The 17,377-nt window shown below is 39.5% G+C and overlaps 2 protein-coding genes and 1 long non-coding RNA gene across 3 annotated transcripts; all 3 read left to right on the top strand.

Moving 5' to 3' along the window:
• Positions 1-2,161: 2,161 nt before the first annotated feature.
• LOC139580425 (KIF-binding protein-like) lies at positions 2,162-5,501 on the top strand. The gene is made up of 7 exons (XM_071409085.1): positions 2,162-2,649; positions 2,898-2,996; positions 3,213-3,292; positions 3,379-3,562; positions 3,837-3,930; positions 4,051-4,163; positions 4,260-5,501. The coding sequence occupies exons 1-7, from the start codon at positions 2,200-2,202 to the stop codon at positions 5,142-5,144; spliced, it is 1,905 nt and encodes a 634-aa protein (XP_071265186.1). The 5' UTR covers positions 2,162-2,199; the 3' UTR covers positions 5,145-5,501.
• A 4,688-nt stretch (positions 5,502-10,189) lies between these two features.
• LOC139580426 (serglycin-like) lies at positions 10,190-15,358 on the top strand. Its single transcript, XM_071409086.1, has 3 exons — positions 10,190-10,492; positions 12,644-12,782; positions 14,504-15,358. The coding sequence occupies exons 1-3, from the start codon at positions 10,420-10,422 to the stop codon at positions 14,715-14,717; spliced, it is 426 nt and encodes a 141-aa protein (XP_071265187.1). The 5' UTR covers positions 10,190-10,419; the 3' UTR covers positions 14,718-15,358.
• Positions 10,499-12,637, top strand: LOC139580427 (uncharacterized). The gene is made up of 3 exons (XR_011676031.1): positions 10,499-11,220; positions 11,389-11,416; positions 11,613-12,637. It is a non-coding gene; the product is annotated as an uncharacterized lncRNA (long non-coding RNA).
• Positions 15,359-17,377: the final 2,019 nt, after the last annotated feature.

The raw sequence follows: 17,377 nt of genomic DNA, 5'->3' as shown, positions 1-17,377 counted from the left end.
GTGAACTGCTTTGGTCAGGGGCAGAGCAACAGATTTTTAGCTTGTTAGCTCAGGGATTTGATCTTGCAACCTTTCAGTTACTAGTCCAACGCTCTAACCACTAGGCTACCTGCTGCCCCAGCCAAGAGTATGCAAAGCTGTCATCAAGGCAAAGGGTAGCTATTTGAAGAATCTCAAATATAAAATATATTTTGATTTGTTTAACACTTTTTTGGTTACTACATGATTCCATATGTGTTATTTCATAGTTTTGATGTCTTCACTATTATTCTACAATGTAGAAAATAGTAAAAATAAAGAAAAACCCTTGAATGAGTAGGTGTTCTGTAACTTTTGACCGGTAGTGTACATATTACCTCAACAATTTTTTTATTTTTTATTTCACCTTTATTTAACCAGGTAGGCTAGTTGAGAACAAGTTCTCATTTGCAACTGCAACCTGGCCAAGATAAAGCAAAGCAGTGTGAACAGACAACAACACAGAGTTACACATGGAGTTAACACTGCTGGTGACCCCGCACATTGATTCTGTACAAGTACCCCCTGTATATAGCCTCGCTATTGTTATTTTACTGTTGCTCTTTAATTATTTGTTACTTTATTTTTTATATTTTACCCATCTATATTTTACTTAACACTTATTTTTCTTAGAACTGCATTGCTGGTTAAGGGCTTGTAAGTAAGCATTTCACTGTAAAGTCTACACCTGTTGTTTACGGCGCATGTGACAAATACCATTTGATTTGAATTGCATTGAGAAGATTAAAAAACACATTTTGAGATATAATTTCAGGAAATATCTCCCATGAATGTTGCGTGATAAATATGAATGGATAGTGTGCTATGATATTGAGTCACACTTTATTTGGATAGTCCCATATAGAGGAATTACAGATCAACCGTGCCACGCAACACATCTCCTTCGCATTGAGTTAATAAGGCTGTTTGTTGATTGTGGCCTGTGGAATGTTGTCCCACTCCTCTTCAATAGCTGTGCAAAGTTGCTGGATATTGGAACATACTGTGTTACACGTCAATCCAAAGCATCCCAAACATGCATGGGGCCGTGCATTATCATGCTGAAACAAGAGGTGATGGTGGCGGGTGAATGGGCCTCAGGATCTCGTCACGGTATCTCTGTGAATTCAAATTGCCATCGATAAAATGTAATTGTCTTCATTGTCCGTTGCTTATGCCTGCCCATACCATAACTCCACCACCACCATGGGGCATTCTGTTCACAACATTGACATCAGCAAACCGCTCGCTCACACGATGCCATACACGTGGTTTGCAGTTCTGAGGCCGGTTGAACGTACTGCCAGATTCTCTAAAACGACGTTGGAGGTGGCTTATGGACATTCAATTTTCTGGCAACAGCTCTGGTGGACATTCCTGCAGTCAGCATTGCACTCTCCCTCAAAATTTGAGACATCTGATGGCATTGTGTTGTGTAACAAAACTGCAATTTTTTTCGCCAGCACAAGGTGCACCTGTTTAATGATCGTGCTGTTTAAGCATCTTCTTGATATGCCACACCTGTCAGGTGGATGGATTATCTTGGCAATGGAGAAATGCTCAATAACAGGGATGTAAACTATTTTGTGCACAACATTTGTCAGAAATAAGCTTTTTGTGCGTATGGAACATTTCTGGGACCTTTTATTTCAGCTCATGAAACATGGGACCAACACTTTACATGTTGCGTTCATATTTTTGTTCAGTGTAGTTGGACAAAACAGGCATGTTCTAAACCGAAACAGTGTGGTGATTGCAGAATTTAGTCAGTTGTATAAATAGTTGAGTGGGATCATTTAAGAAAAAAAGCTGTCCTGCTGTATTTATTATCTTGGTGTAAACCGCTGTATTTAATTCAATTTGCTATAATCTTTGAGAGATTAGTCCTAGCTAAATTAGTCCTAGTTAAATTGTCAATTAAAAACAGCTTTTGAGATTCCTTTGTGAATCTCATTATTTCTTTATGACCCTAGCTTTCTTTATACGTACCGTGTCCTGGGTTCTATTCATTAGGCACCAGACGAACTGAAACAGGGAGGGAGGGACTACCTGAACTTGTCCAACACTAAACGCTCGTTTTTGTTTTCTGTTGCAAAATGTTTAGCAACGGTATATCCTAATGGACACGACCCTGAGCACACAACTACGGGTCCCCGGTTGAGTCATACTGAACTAACAAACATGGCTTCCACATATAGTCATGAGTGGAGAGCAGTTTGCGACAAATTTAATAATGCTCAAGATCTATCTGAAGTAGAATCAAGAAAAGACCCAGAAAATGACCCTTTTCGATCGAAGTATAAGGCAAGGGAGCTTTTGAGAGAGATTTACTGCTCCTTGAAGAATTTCGATGTCGGTGAAAACGAGAGCGTCAATGATGAAGCCGACCAGCGCCCGACAGAGCAGCCCGTTGACGGAGGAATGGAGGAGGGCTTTGGGAGAGGCCACTGTGGAGATTCCCCAGCCGGATCAAGAGCAGCTAAACTCGGGGCGGTGGAGTATTATCTTGGTGTAAACCACGTGGAAACAGAAGAGCTGTCTGCTGGAGAGGAACATTTAATGAATTGCATGACATTGCTGGAGAAGTGCAGCATATCACCAGAGAACGTGTCTTTGTTCATCCAAGTCAGGGTAATCAAATTAAATTGTATTCATCACATACACAGTTTACAGCCGGTATAAAACGTGCAGCTCCCTCAACAATGCAGTAATAGAGCACCTAGCAATCTTTAATTTAGTCCGCAACTAGCAGTCCATTGCATAATATTTGTATAATTAAATATGCACACACATTGTCTAACTTTAGCTAAAGATAATGAATTAAGTAGCTAGTAAAATTCTGTGAACTGACTTTGCTGTTTGTGTGTCTTTTTTTACAGAATCAACTGGGCATTCTGTGGGCTGGCAGGGATGAAATTGAGAAAGCCCAAGGATTTTTGGAAACTGCAGAAGCAATGTATATTCGGTACATGAAAGAGGTAGCTAGTAACGACACTGTCTAGATGCATAATTTACCTACTTAGCTAGGTTCATTTTGGGAGAAGAGAAAACAGCAGCATCATCATCTTTCATCAGAAGGCCAGCCGCAGTGCATTCTGGATTATTGTCCTGTCAGACTTAATTCTATGTTTAATAATTGTGACCTTGAAAAGGCTGAAGGAATAATCTATTGTTTTGTTTAATTCACACCTTAGGATGGGCAACCCCCAATGGACCTCACCGAGTTCTTTGTGGCAGAGGAAGAAGCATTACCCCAACAGGAGAGGACCAAGAGGTAGGGACATCACTGTTGTGGAGTCTTTCAACAATTTCATAAATAAATGACATTGCTCTTTTTAACTTTTCCCTCTCTTCAAACAGATTTGAAATGGCTTATACCCACACACTGTACTATCTTGCACAAGTGTACAAGAACTTGGAGCAGTATGAGAAAGCTGGGGGCTACTGCCACAGCACTCTGCAGAGACAGCTGAAATTCAACCAATTCATTCCTCTGGAATGGGCCATCAACGCAGCCACGTTATCACAATATTACATCACCAAGGTAAATGATAAACTGTACAAATGTGTTGTCTTCATCAAGATGAATGACTTGTCATGTATTTACAGTCAGTACATGACTTGATTTCTTTAAAATTATATTTGGTATTTTTAATAAGATCCCCATTTCTATTTGTATTATTATGGATCCCATAATAATAATAATAATAATGGTGCGAAAGCAGCAGCTACTCTTCCAGGGGGTCCACATGAAACATGACATAATACAGAACATCAACTATGGATTAATCTCACATATATTTTGTTCTTCCTCCCAGAACCTCTACATGGAGGGCAGGCACTGTCTATCTGCTGCCAGTGTCATAGCAGACCTGGCCGGGGAGGTCCCCTCAGAAGCTGCTGCCCAGGAGAGTAAGTTCTCACTCTGAATTCATATACTCAACCTTGATAGTATATGTTCTTTCTGAAATGTTTGTAAAGTTGCTTTTCATTCAATACTCATTAATACACATCTCAAACCTTTTTCTCTAGGTGAAGCTGAAGCTGAGAAGCGAGACCAACTTAGACAGAAGAGAGCTGAAATAGCCAGGTGTTGGATAAAATACTGTCTTAATTTGTTGCAAGATGCCAAGAAACTTCTCGAGGTAATTTAGATATCTTCAGATCAAATGTAATTCTGTAGATGATTAGCCTATAATTGTGAGACAGTATCTTATTCTTATGTCTACCGGTTTGAGCAGGACAACATTGGAGAGCTAGATATGGATCGTCAAGCAGAGCTGAGAGCAACACGGCTACAGGAGGAGGAGGAGAAGGAGAGGGGAAGGAAGAGTGCTGTTCTGTTTGGTTCCACTGACACCTTTGACTCCATCTGTGGCCTGGAGGAGAAAGTGAGTTGTGTCTTCCCTGTGGACTTTGAGGAAGCCCGCGCCATCTTCCTGGTTGGCCAGACCTACGTAAATCAAGCCAAGGAGTACTTTGAAATGGACGGCCACGTCACAGACCACATCGAGATCCTGCAGGACCACAGCGCTCTCTTCAAGGCCCTGGCTTTCTTTGAGGAGGACATGGAGCGTCGCTGCAAGATGCACAAGCGGCGTGTGGACATGATGGAGCCCATCTGCAAAGACCTGAACGCCCAGTACTACCTGCTCGTCTGCCGCCAGCTGCAGTTTGAGCTGGCTGAGACCTACTACGAGATGATGGATCTCAAGCTGGCCGTGGCCAACAAGCAGGACGACTTGGATGCGCACACGGTCAAGAAGTTTAACCACCTCTGCTCCTCCTCCACCAGGTTCTACCAGATGTTCCTTGACTCCGTCCGCTCGCCAGAGGGCAAATGGCCGGAGAAACTGGAGGACGAGGTGCTGAGGCCGGCACTGGTGGCTAAGTTCCGGGTGGCTCGTCTCCACAGCAGGCTGATCTCGTCCAGCAAAACCGTTCAGCTGGAGAACCTGAACCGCTCCCTGGAGTGCTACAACTTTGTGGTCCAGTACTGCAAGGACAACCCAGAGGCTAAAAGCGCCATTGAGACAGAGCTGGAGCTGAGCGAAGAGATGGTCAGCCTTCTGCCCCTCAAGATCAACCGACTCCAGGCAAATCTGGCCTCCTCTAACGGACTCTAAATGTGTCCTAAACGCAACATGACAAAGCTTGCTTAAACACCCCTATCATATATTGCATATGTAATTCTCCTTAACCCCCATCTGCATTTCCTGATGTCACTGTGTAAATTGTTACTCTTGGACCAATTAACCACACCTTTAATATCTTAAAACAATTAGTTATATGCATGATTACACATTCATTGCCTAATTTATTTGTTCTAGCTGATTGAAAATAACTTATGTTGTATGGAATGTAGATATGTAGCTAAAAACAATGTAATGGAAACATGAATTAACTGATGTGATATTTGTTTTAAAAGGATGTTTTTCGGTTTATTTCCAATTGACATCCAAAAATAAACAAAGTGCAAATCACTTTCACTTGTCTCTCAAATTATAATTGTGTAAGTAAATTTGAACAATTAAGTTGATTATGACGATCTATGTGTTCTTGTCCAGCAAGTGTCAATTGTGTTTTTAACACAGTATCAAATCGGAACTCTAATACATAGATACAAGCAGATATGTTGCTGCGTCAGAGTAGACAGCGGTGTGGGCCACGTCGGAGTCAGAGTAGGGCTTATAAAGAAACTGAAGAGGGCGCTGTTACTCATCAAATGGCTTCTGACATAGAATTGCATGAAATTCTTTTATCAAAAGCAATTTTATCAGACCTTCAAATATGATGATAGATTCATGCAATGCTTTTATTATTAATATCCACAGGCAGAGGGTACAGGGCAGAGGTTACAGCGGAAGTTATTTATCTAGCTACTTCACTTTAACTTTACTTTATTGTCAGTACTATACTAATTTGAAATGTAAATATACCCATTGCTCTCAGGCTAGTACAAGCATAGATGTCTTACCCTATCATAAACCCAAATCTAAGACACTTCCTCCATTGCTTAGGTTTTTGTAACAAGTTTAGTTTTTTGAAAAAAAGTGTATATATAAAAGGTATTATGTTGATGTCATGAACTGTCAGTCTTTGTGTCTATAGCTCTGTGTATGAATTTTGAATGTTGTTACATTTCCTCAACCCCATCTCTTAGCTTACCAAACAAAGTGGCAGGGCCAGGCTGATGAAATATCAGATTGTGCCTGTAATTGGAAATTACCCTTCCGCTATCTGTATTAGCAGATGTGGCCATGCTTAGTATGAATCACTTAATCTTTTCCTCTGATAAGAAAAAGCATACACACGCCCATCCTCATTTATAAACTAATATATTGTTTTTTAGATAATCAAACCTTCACTCAAGTATGAATGTATAAATGTGTTCATAGCTGAATATAAAAACATCTGATAATCTTAATCTATTACCAAATGATTAGTTCCTCACAGACAAGTTACCAAGAAGAATTTTGTTAAGCAGCGTCTATCTATTGATAAACAGTGTTTTGTATCTCAATCATTGCTCAGTGCTACTAAGGATACAGCAGAAACTTAAATTCATCTTAGTTCCCCTTTGAAAGGTTCCCAAATGTTTGATGATCATGTCCATGAATACTTGTTTTTTATAAAATAAACATTTTATTGTAACATTCATACAAACATAGGAACATAGGAACATTGTAACATTCATACTTACATGGGAAAATATATAATAGCTCTGTGACTTAGATGTACATAATTGTACATTTTAGGAGCTGGGAGGATTTAATTACAGACCTATATTGTTTACATTTTAAGAGGCATAAATGTGTCTCTGTGTCAAGATTTATTGCCACTTCAGCTCTGTAAATATACTTTGAATGCAAAACCATCCGGATGAGGCTTTTGTTACCATGTGAATTCTCCTGAGCAAGATGCCAACGAGGCTGTGGGAGACATTTAGCTCCACTTGGTGTGACTTGGCTGTAGGATGAAACCTCAACCTGACAATGGCAGTGTAGTCGCTCTCTTTATAAGCCCAATGAAGAGGAATGATCTTTTCTCCATTTGTGCTAAAGAGAGATGACAGACAAGACAGCTGATGAGCATGCTTGTTATTTTAAAAACATTCAAAATAGTAGCTAATACTTATTTTTATTAAAGCAAAAACATGTTTCCTTGGTAAGGTGGAGAATCGTTCTTTTTGTGCTTAAAAAATGCACATTTGATATAATTTACTCAACAAAAACAGTGTCCACAAAAATAAAATAAACAATAATTCAGTTGAAAAATGATTTGTCCCTGCCCTAGAACAATGTATGATTTAAGGCATTTCATTTACTAGGTCATCAAACACTTCAGTTTTTGCTCAGCTAGGGCATTTTACTCTGAATGATATTTGAGAAAGAGACAGTCAGCAAAGAATCTAGATGACCTCATTCACGTCTCAACTTTCTACCCTTCTCTAGAAAATCTTCTGTTTGCATGCATGAGTGCTCAACATGGAGTGGTTTTCAGTGGACACAGATTGAGCCTAGTCCTAGACCAAAAATTATTTTCGATGGATATTGTCCATTGAGTTTGCTTTTTAGTCCTGGACTAAGCTTAATCTGTGTCTGGGAAACTGTCTCAATGAGCTAAAACAACAGCATGAGTACAAGTAACAAAAACAGACACTTCACTATCAGTCATAACATGTATAGTGGTATCAGTAAAGTTAGTCCAATAGTTTTTCAGTATAATTTGTTTTCATGGGATACATGGCTGAAGGGTAGACTGTAATGGAGCCTAAAAGCAAAAAGAGGAGATTCCTCAGCACATCAGGATGGGTCTCCAGTGCAGTCTTTTATGAAAAGGACAGTTTGGCAGAGCCATATGTTTAGACCCATAAGTATGACTGACAGTTGCTCCAACAGGCGACCTAATACAAAACAGGTGACTTGCTGCAATGGGGTTATGACAGCAACAGGATCAGGACAAGGTTAGTAAATTGTGAATAAAGTCAAGTTGTTCTTGTATGAATTGATCACTTACACTTTGAACTAAAAACTTCTAACATGTTTAAGCCTTCATACTTTTGAAGCCATGTTATTCTTGAGATCAACACATTTCCCCCTTAAGACAAACTGCATAGGCTATGTATGTTCCCCAGGCCAGGCACCTCTATTGCTGGCTGGCTTCAAAAGTATGAAGGCTTAAACATGTTAGAAGTGTTGATCTCAAGAATAACATGGCTGGCTTCAAAAGTATGAAGCCAGTGAAGAAACTGAAGTGTCATTTCCTGAGAAAAGATAAAAGCACCCGATAAACCCACTTCCTGTTCCATCTCACATCTACGACTACGCATTGGCTGAAAAGAAACATTCATACACATGCACGTCACCTTTTCAAAACAAGATTTTAAAGAGACCAATTAACAAGACAGAGATCAATCATCAGAATCTAGAGTACACTGTAAAAAAAATCGATGTTGCCCAACTCAGGATCTTTAAGTAACTAGTTCCACAGACTTTTTGAGTTTACTCAACATTTTGGAGAAGTGTTGGTCCTCTGTAGCTCAGTTGGTAGAGCATGGCACTTGCAACATCAGGATAGTGGGTTCAATTACCAGGACCACCCGTGCAGAAAGAATGCATGCATGATTGTAAGTTGCTTTGGATAAAAGTGTCTGCTAAAGGGCCTATTATTAATAAACATCCATATTTTAAGCATGAAGGACACCATGTTGCTTGCTAATATCGAGATTCAAGATTCAAACCCACAACCTCTGCCTCCCAAACACACATGACCGCTCTCCTGAAGCGTGTTACCCAGTCCCACCGCTGAAAAGGTAGCTATTAGACCCATGCAAGTGGAGACACTGCAGGTCTCTGACAAGTAAATTAACTACAATGTAGTATAATACAACTTGCCGAAAGGCACACTGGGAAATGTGTTAATAAGACATGTATTTTAAGCCAACACAGTATTTTAATTTGCAAAGCTCAGCTGACATTGAGCAATACTCTTTCATTAATGTACTTATAATTTCTATTAAGTGCTTACATTGCTTGTCAGATCCATATAATTCTAATATTCTCACTCTTGTGTATTTTGAGTATGGTTTGAAATGCACTTTTCTTCCAAGTTGTGTGGTGTTTTCTAGGAGTAATTTGTTTGGTCGATACCAACCACATCCAAGACAGTGACAGTAACCCCACCTCAACATTTCGCCTGTTACCAATTTTTTTTTAACCTTTATTTAACTAGGCAATTCAGTCAACACATTCTTATTTACAATGACGGCCTACCAAAAGGCCTCCTGCTGGGACAGGGGCCTGGGATTTAAAAAATTAATAATTACAGCATAAATATAGGACAAAACACACACAACAAGAGAGACAACACAACACTACATAAAGAAAGACCTAAGACAACATAGCAAGGCAGCAACACATGACAACACAGCATGGTAGCAACACAACATGGTAGCAGCACAAAACATGGTACAAACATTATTGAGCACAGACAACAGCACAATACACAATACATCACACAAAGCAGCCACAACTGTCAGTAAAAGTGTCCATGATTGAGTCTTTGAATGAAGAGATTGAGATAAAACTGTCCAGTTTGAATGTTTGTTGCAGCTCTTTCCAGTCGCTAGCTGCAGTGAACTGAAAAGAGGAGCGACCCAGGGATGTGTGTGCTATGGGGACCTTTAACAGAATGTGACTGTCAGAACGGGTGTTGTATGTGGAGGATGAGGGCTGCAGTAGATATGTTAGATATATAGTATGCATACAGTCACTTTACCAATACATAGAATTTTCATAATATCTTCAAAATTCTTGAGAAATTAGCCAAAGGTAATCAAATGTGAAATACTGCTCATTCATTTGCTGAAAATTCCCTTCAGCAAATTAATGGGGGGGACAATGATAAGCCTTTGGAGAGATGATATAGCATACCATGTCTCCAAACACAGAGAGACTAAGTGTTTTACGTTTTAGATCTTATTTGTTCATCTAGGACTTCATCTATTGGATTTAGGCTATTTATTGGGCCAACGCTTGATTCAAATTAGGCTATGTGTCATTTTCTATCAATATATGATGGTCTATTGCAGTTTTAAAGTGTGACTACCAATTTGTATATCCGTGGAATTTCCAGATTAAGCTACTGTGTTTATCTTTTTTTTTTTGTTACAAACTAAATGCGCTGAACGTAGGCATGCCAGATATGGAAGACAAGAACTTTCCATTGCGGATGTAAAACTTCTTGCTAAAATTTCTGCTTTCAGGAAACAATGACGCATAAATGGGCAGGGTTTAGGGGTATTCAACAGTGCGATTAGGTGTACTTTCAGAATATTCACACACAAAGGTTATTCTTAAAAGCATATATTGTCGTCTCCTCATTACAGCATCGAAAATAATGAAGGGACTACTGAATTCGAAGATCTGTCTGACACTGGCTGTCATCTTCTTTCTCGCAGATAACGGACATGGTAAGTTTTAAAATAAATAGTAGGCTATATCACCTTTTTGCATTAGCCACATATAGGATACTAGAATATTTAACTATTGACAAAAGTAATTAGGGATAGTTAAGGATTTTTAACAATAACATTAAAGTTGAGTAATTCGTATTGATACATTTATCCGCGCGTCTGCTTTCAAGTTGACGTCTTCTGGCACGCTTGACAAAATAGCCTATAGGTTACTGACTATTTTGTTTGAATTGGTCTGTATTTTCTGACAGGAGGACACGTTTTACTACCAGAATAGAGTACGAGTAAGAAAAAGGTTGATGCCCCACAAGTTAGAACAATTCACATGTTGCTCATAACTGGACCTGCCATTAACATAGCTGCCATTTATAAAATGGATGGTTGCATAAGTGAAAGTGTAATTTGATCATAGTATTGACATAGTCTATTGTAGGCCGCCATCATACTGTGAAGACATTTTAATGCCTTATAATAATAATAATATAGGCTAAATGTGTAAATGCAGAGTAGCCACTGTGAGTTTGTGTGAATAAGGTATTTCTTTGTTTTCTGTTAAAAAATCGAAATAAGTAGGCCTATATCCATTCTGCCCAACAAAAACTAAAGCTGTAGGCTACCTATTTAGTTTGTTCGTTTTTTCTAAAGGGAAAATGTACTCATAGATTGCAAGAACAAGTTTACTAGCAAGAAATGGGAAAGTGTCTCACAGTAGGTGTGCTGCTCAGGTCCTCTCACAGTAGGAGTGCTGCTCAGGTCCTCTCACAGTAGGAGTGCTGCTCAGGTCCTCTCACAGTAGGAGTGCTGCTCAGGTCCTCTCACAGTAGGAGTGCTGCTCAGGTCCTCTCACAGTTGGAGTGCTGGTCAGGTCCTCTCACAGTTGGAGTGCTGGTCAGGTCCTCTCACAGTTGGAGTGCTGGTCAGGTCCTCTCACAGTTGGAGTGCTGCTCAGGTCCTCTCACAGTTGGAGTGCTGGTCAGGTCCTCTCACAGTTGGAGTGCTGCTCAGGTCCTCTCACAGTTGGAGTGCTGCTCAGGTCCTCTCACAGTTGGAGTGCTGGTCAGGTCCTCTCACAGTTGGAGTGCTGCTCAGGTCCTCTCACAGTAGGAGTGCTGGTCAGGTGCTCTCTGTCCATTATAATCTTAAAGGCAAAACTGATCCCAAATCAACACCCCTACTCTGAGACCCCTACGCTTGGTACATACGGACCAGACCGAGAATAGTTTAGAGTACATGTTTTGGAAAGTTGTCAAAATATACCCCCAAAACAAGTTGTTTTATACTGTTACATAATTTTTGTTGGTCAGGAAGAATGGTAGCAAGCACACTTGTTCATATCAAAACTCCCAGACTCCTCTTACAGGCTGACTACACCGCTCGCGTCGCAAAATCTATGTTATTCAATTATTGCACCCACACTGCTTGCGCGCACCAACGAGCATCTGTGTTGCCAAGGGCTAAAATAGAAATCAGTTCTATTTCTGACGCAGATCGCTCTTCAGAGTTTGTTTTGATATTTTAACCTGCGTGTCGTGATCGCGTTTGGTGTGGGGGGACAAAATACATTTATGCACGATGGCGCACGCGCGCAGCCGGTTGGGGTTCCGTGTTAGGGATGGGGGCTACCTTGACTTGTTCCTAAACCATTCCAAGGTCCTTTGAAGTCTTTTCAGGCCTATTGATTATTCCCGGGCATTATAAATCAGCCTCCAGAAACAGATAACTGCCAACATAAAGGAAACACCAATATAAAGTGTGTTAATAGGGCATTGGACCACCACGAGCCATAACAGATTCAATGCATCTTGGCATAGATTCTACAATTGTCTGGAACTCTATTGGTGGGATTTGACACCATTCTTTTATGAGAAATTCCATAATTTTATGTTTTTTTAATGGTGGTGGAAAACGCTGTCTCGGGCGCCATTCCAGAATGTATTAATGTTCTGTATTATATCATGTTTAATGTTTTGTGTGGACCCCAGGAAGAGTAGATGCTGCTTTCGCAACAGCTAACAGGGATCCTAATCAAATTCCAATGTTTTAAAGCATATATTTCATATATCATATTCAATAGGAATATTGTTGACAAATGATCCTTTGTCACAAATGAGTTATGTTTATATATTGTCATTCCTTTACGAAACACAGGGACTCCAGCAAAAGGCAGATATATGTGGGTTAAGTGCAGTCCAGACGCCAAGAATACCAACTGTGAGACACAGAGGGGTCCCTGGATGGACTTGCCCGGGCCTCCTGACAGACTCCCTTCAATTGCCGTAAAGGATATGTAAGTATATGTCATCATCACAGATCAATTTGTCAGGAGACCAAGGCTCTATGGGCTAATGAATTTCAGAATTGAACAGACTGTGACAGAATTGTTCAAACTTTAACTTCTTTGCGCCATTGCTTTTGATGAGCGATGTCTCCATAAAGGATTGCAATAACGGACATTGACAAATTGTGTCACAAACCCCGACTTAAGCAATAACATTTCCAAAATCTTTTCAAAAAATCTCTTCACAATTTCCTGTAGGAAATGTTACTAATTACAGAATCAGCCTGGTAGGTACGTACTGTGACTTGAATGGCCTCCGATATTCGGTCTTATTCCGAGAGCGATGGTAGCATACAGAAAGAGAGCACTTTGATGACTTGTTATTAGTATAAACTACACACGGTGGGCCTACTCTTTGGTTCTAGATTATCCTGCTGAAAGATCAGTGTTAAAACTACGACCTATTTTAAATGATCTGATTATATATGTGTGATTTCTGCACTCATTATATTACGACAGACAGAAGATAACAATATGCACTCAGCTCTGTTAAACGCTTTGTTCAACGTTTTCACTATTGAGGAAGCTAAACATTTGCTATCACATGGTCTAAGACACCACTTCCCCTCTAGTGGTCAAAATCCTCAGCAAGACATTGTATCAGTTAGAAAAACACTAAGAGCCAAAAGGGTTGGATCTCACAAAACCCTCTTCCTTATACTGTTGTTTGCAGAAAAAGTTATTATCGTTATAAATTCCCTGTTACCATGAAGAAATATAAAAACCTGCCTTATACGACAATAAAGTACAATGGCAAAAAGTCAGGAATACACTGTTAAATTATGGATTTTGTGTATTACACTTGTTAAAAGTACCATGCAAACAGAAGCTTCAGTATTTTAATAAAACCTGTGTAGTAGTGCTGTTATTATGTTAGTAATAACATTGTATTTTATGCAATTACAAAGCATTTCCTAAATAATTACTATGTAACAACATATGAATCCAATATAGTGACTGGAGTAATAAGTGTTTCTTCACAGGTATCAGAGCAACTTTGTAAAGTTTTACAAATTATTCATCTACATGTGGTTATTTTCGCATTCACTTTAATGTGCACTATGTAGAAATCTCTTTGCCATTTCCTGGTTGCTAAAATTGTAATAGTTCGCCTCATTTCAGTTTATGTGACAAAACAAGCAGGTATAGTGTAGAGAATCATTGTATACTCTAAACCGCTGTGAAATATATTTTCCATAACCAAAAATATTGTATTTTCAGCTGGTGTACAAAACCGAAAGTAAAAGACACAAAAATGAAACTTAAGAGCGGGAAGCATAGAAAAAATGCACATAAAACATATCTACTGCTTCTTAGACTTGCTTTCAATGAGAATGACAGCTCTATAACACACATTTCTATGTAAATTTGGTCGGGTCGCCCAAAAAGTTACATAATGCTGCTTTAAGTTGATAAAATAAAAGATTGGACACTGTTTCAACAATATATTCTCTGGCAAGAAAGGTTATAGAGTTATCATACACTCAGCCTTTCTTGTTAAACGCTTTGTGACTTCAACTTAATACAATCCAAGGCTCTCAGACAAACAAAGCAGGGAGGATGGGTGTGTAGAGACTCCCAGGCCTGCTCTGTAGTGAAAAATCACAGGAAGAGCTCAGAGGATGTAGACTGTAATGGCTAACGATACTGTGCTTCTGTTTTTCTTCCAGAGTGCCGGAAGAGGCTGGCTCAGAGCCGGAGGAGCAGTCAGACGAGGGTTCTGCCACAGGAATCCTTTTCACTGAGCAGGGCTCTGGCGACCAGTTGGGCAGCACAGATGTGGATGGGATTGACTACCCTGGCTTTGTCTTCCCACCGAAAATGACCATGGATCAGGCTCTGCCTCCTGCTCAGGAATTGAAAGAGGATCACCTGATCCTGTAGCCTGCCAGAATGCTAAATATTGAAATTGTGATGTCAATCCAGTTGTGTAAAATGCATTTTGCAACCTCTCATGATTCCATGAGCACCTTAAAATGGAATTTCCATTTGAATTATTGTATTTTCTGGTCAATGCTATCTGCATCTTGTGAAAGTAGTAGTACCAATCTATTTGACCCAGGTATTGATGCTTGGCTGTGTAAGATTGCATTTAGGTAACTGAAGTGTGGGCAATGTAAGTGGATTTATAGCATCATTTACACAGTTTAGTTATTTCCCATGGGAACCAAAGCGATTGCTTTTTTGGGTGTTTTTATTTTGAATACCTGGCAAGAATGTAATTAATTAGATTTAACCTGTAGCCTTTATTTTTGAGCTCAGCAAATTATATTTTTCATGTTTTAAAACGTGTGGTTTTATGGGTTAGGGTTAGGGTTAGAAGGGTTAGGCAATGAAATGTATAAGATACTATATGATAGTCTTTCCCTCTTCAAATATTGTCAAACATAATACTTTATTCAGAATTTCCACAATTGTCACAATTTGATATTATATCATTCCGCACTCATATTTTTTGGGAAGATTTAACCCCTTAGAGGGCGAGGTAAACTCCAATAAATATACAGCCATTGTTTGAGTGATGACCTTGAACCTATGGTGAATCATTTCTATCCTGATGGCCCTATTAAGACACTTTATGTTGGTGTTTCCATTATTTTGGCAGTTACCTATATATTGCGTGGTTGAAATTATGCAGAACTTCCTGTTATTTGACCTTGTTTCAATGTTGATAGCAAAATAGTAAGTTTGAACTGTTTTAGCTATAAGCTATTATAAGCCCATTCCTGAAAGCTAAGACTCTCTGGAACATGGATGTGCCTTCTGATCCCCTCTATGATGATCACAGGCCGCGCAGGACCAGTTACATGCTGACCACACTGCCCATGTTGCGTGCGGGATCATTGCAAAATAAATGTACACATACAGTTGAAGTCAGAAGTTTACATACACTTAGGTTGGAGTCATTAAAACTCGTTTTTCAACCACTCCACACATTTCTTGTTAACAAACTATAGTTTTGGCAAGTCGGTTAGGACATCTACTTTGTGCATGACACAAGTAATTTTTCCAACAATTGTTTACAGACAGATTATTTCACACAATTCACTGTATCACAATTCCAGTGGGTTAGAAGTTTACATACGGTACACTAAGTTGACTGCCTTTAAACAGCTTGGAAAATTCCAGAAAATTATGTCATGGCGTTAGAAGCTTCTGATAGGCTAATTGACATCATTTGAGTCAATTGGAGGTGTATCTGTGGATGTATTTCAAGGCCTACCTTCAAACCCAGTGCCTCTTTCCTTGACATCATGGGAAACAGGTACAAAAGTATCTATATCCACAGTAAAACGAGTCCTATATCGACATAACCTGAAATGCCGCTCAGCAAGGAAGAAGCCACTGCTCCAAAACCGCCATAAAAAAAGCCAGACTAAGGTTTGCAACTGCACATGGGGACAATGATCGCCATGTCTTTAACCAAAGACTAAAGGAGAGTGTGTGTCCACGGGTATGGAAGGAAGCTAAAGTAATTTCACTGCCTAAAAATAGTAAAGCACTGTTTGCTGGCTCTAACTGCCGCCCAATCAGTTTGCTGCCTGTTCTTAGTAAACTGATGGAGAATTGTGTTTGACCAAATACAATGCTATTTTTCAGAGAACAAGTTAACTACTGACTTTCAGCACACATATAAAGAAAGGCACTCAACTAGTACTGCACTGATTCAGAGCTTTATTATTAGATTTCAGTGCAGCCTTTGGTGTTAGTGATCATAAATTGTTATTGAAAAAGCTCACTTGCTATAGCTTTGCATCACCCATCATCACATGTTTGGAGAGATATTTATCCAATAGAACCTAGAGAGTGTTCTTCAATGAAGCTTCTCTGACATCAGCTATGTACAGTGTGGTGTCCTTCAGGGCAGTTGCCTTGGGCCGTTACTCTTCTCTATTTTTACAAATGATTTGCCACTGGTCTTACACGAAGCTAGAATGACTATGTATGCGGATGAGTCCACACTCTCCATGTCATCACCCAAAGCCAGTGAGTTCACAGAAATTCTAAATAAGAAGTTACAGTCAGTATCAGAATGTGTGATTAGTAATACAGTGTTGTATTTGGTTCCAAACATTCTCTAAGATCTAAACCTCAACTGGAGTTGTGTGTAAAGGGTGTGACCATTGAGTAAGTTGAGGAAGCTAAACTCCTAGGTATACCACTGGATGGTCAATTATCATGGTCAAGTCATACTGACAAAGTTGTTGTGAAGATGGGGAAGGGTATGTCTGTTATAAAAAGATGTTCTGTGTTGTTTACCACAAATCAACTGCACTCGTTGTTAGGTCTCTGGTCTTGTCCCATCTTGATTACTGTCAGGTAATATGGTCAGGTTCCGCAAAAAAAGACCTAGCTGGTTCAAAACAGTGCAGCACACCTTTCTCTTAACTGCACATACAAACTAATATCAACAGCATGCATGCCAGTCTACTTGAGGGTTGACGAGAGATTAACTGCTTCTCGTCTAGTTTTTATGAGAAATATTACTGTTATGAAAATTTCACATTGTCTGCATAATCAAATAACATAGAGCTCAAACACCC

The sequence above is a fragment of the Salvelinus alpinus genome, chromosome 7 (assembly GCF_045679555.1).
Source record: "Salvelinus alpinus chromosome 7, SLU_Salpinus.1, whole genome shotgun sequence".
Lineage (NCBI taxonomy): Eukaryota > Metazoa > Chordata > Actinopteri > Salmoniformes > Salmonidae > Salvelinus > Salvelinus alpinus.
Note: the sequence above shows the minus strand (reverse complement) of the source record. Positions and strands in the feature narration are given on the sequence as shown.

Bases quoted from the DNA above. Each gene is read 5' to 3' on its own strand.
- LOC139580425 (XM_071409085.1), top strand. From the start codon at position 2,200: ATGGCTTCCACATATAGTCATGAGTGGAGAGCAGTTTGCGACAAATTT. The intron at 2,650-2,897 runs GTAATCAAATTA...CTTTTTTTACAG, and splicing joins CTTTGTTCATCCAAGTCAGG to AATCAACTGGGCATTCTGTG. The intron at 2,997-3,212 runs GTAGCTAGTAAC...TTCACACCTTAG, and splicing joins ATATTCGGTACATGAAAGAG to GATGGGCAACCCCCAATGGA.
- LOC139580426 (XM_071409086.1), top strand. From the start codon at position 10,420: ATGAAGGGACTACTGAATTCGAAGATCTGTCTGACACTGGCTGTCATC. The intron at 10,493-12,643 runs GTAAGTTTTAAA...TACGAAACACAG, and splicing joins TCTCGCAGATAACGGACATG to GGACTCCAGCAAAAGGCAGA. The intron at 12,783-14,503 runs GTAAGTATATGT...TTTTTCTTCCAG, and splicing joins TCAATTGCCGTAAAGGATAT to AGTGCCGGAAGAGGCTGGCT.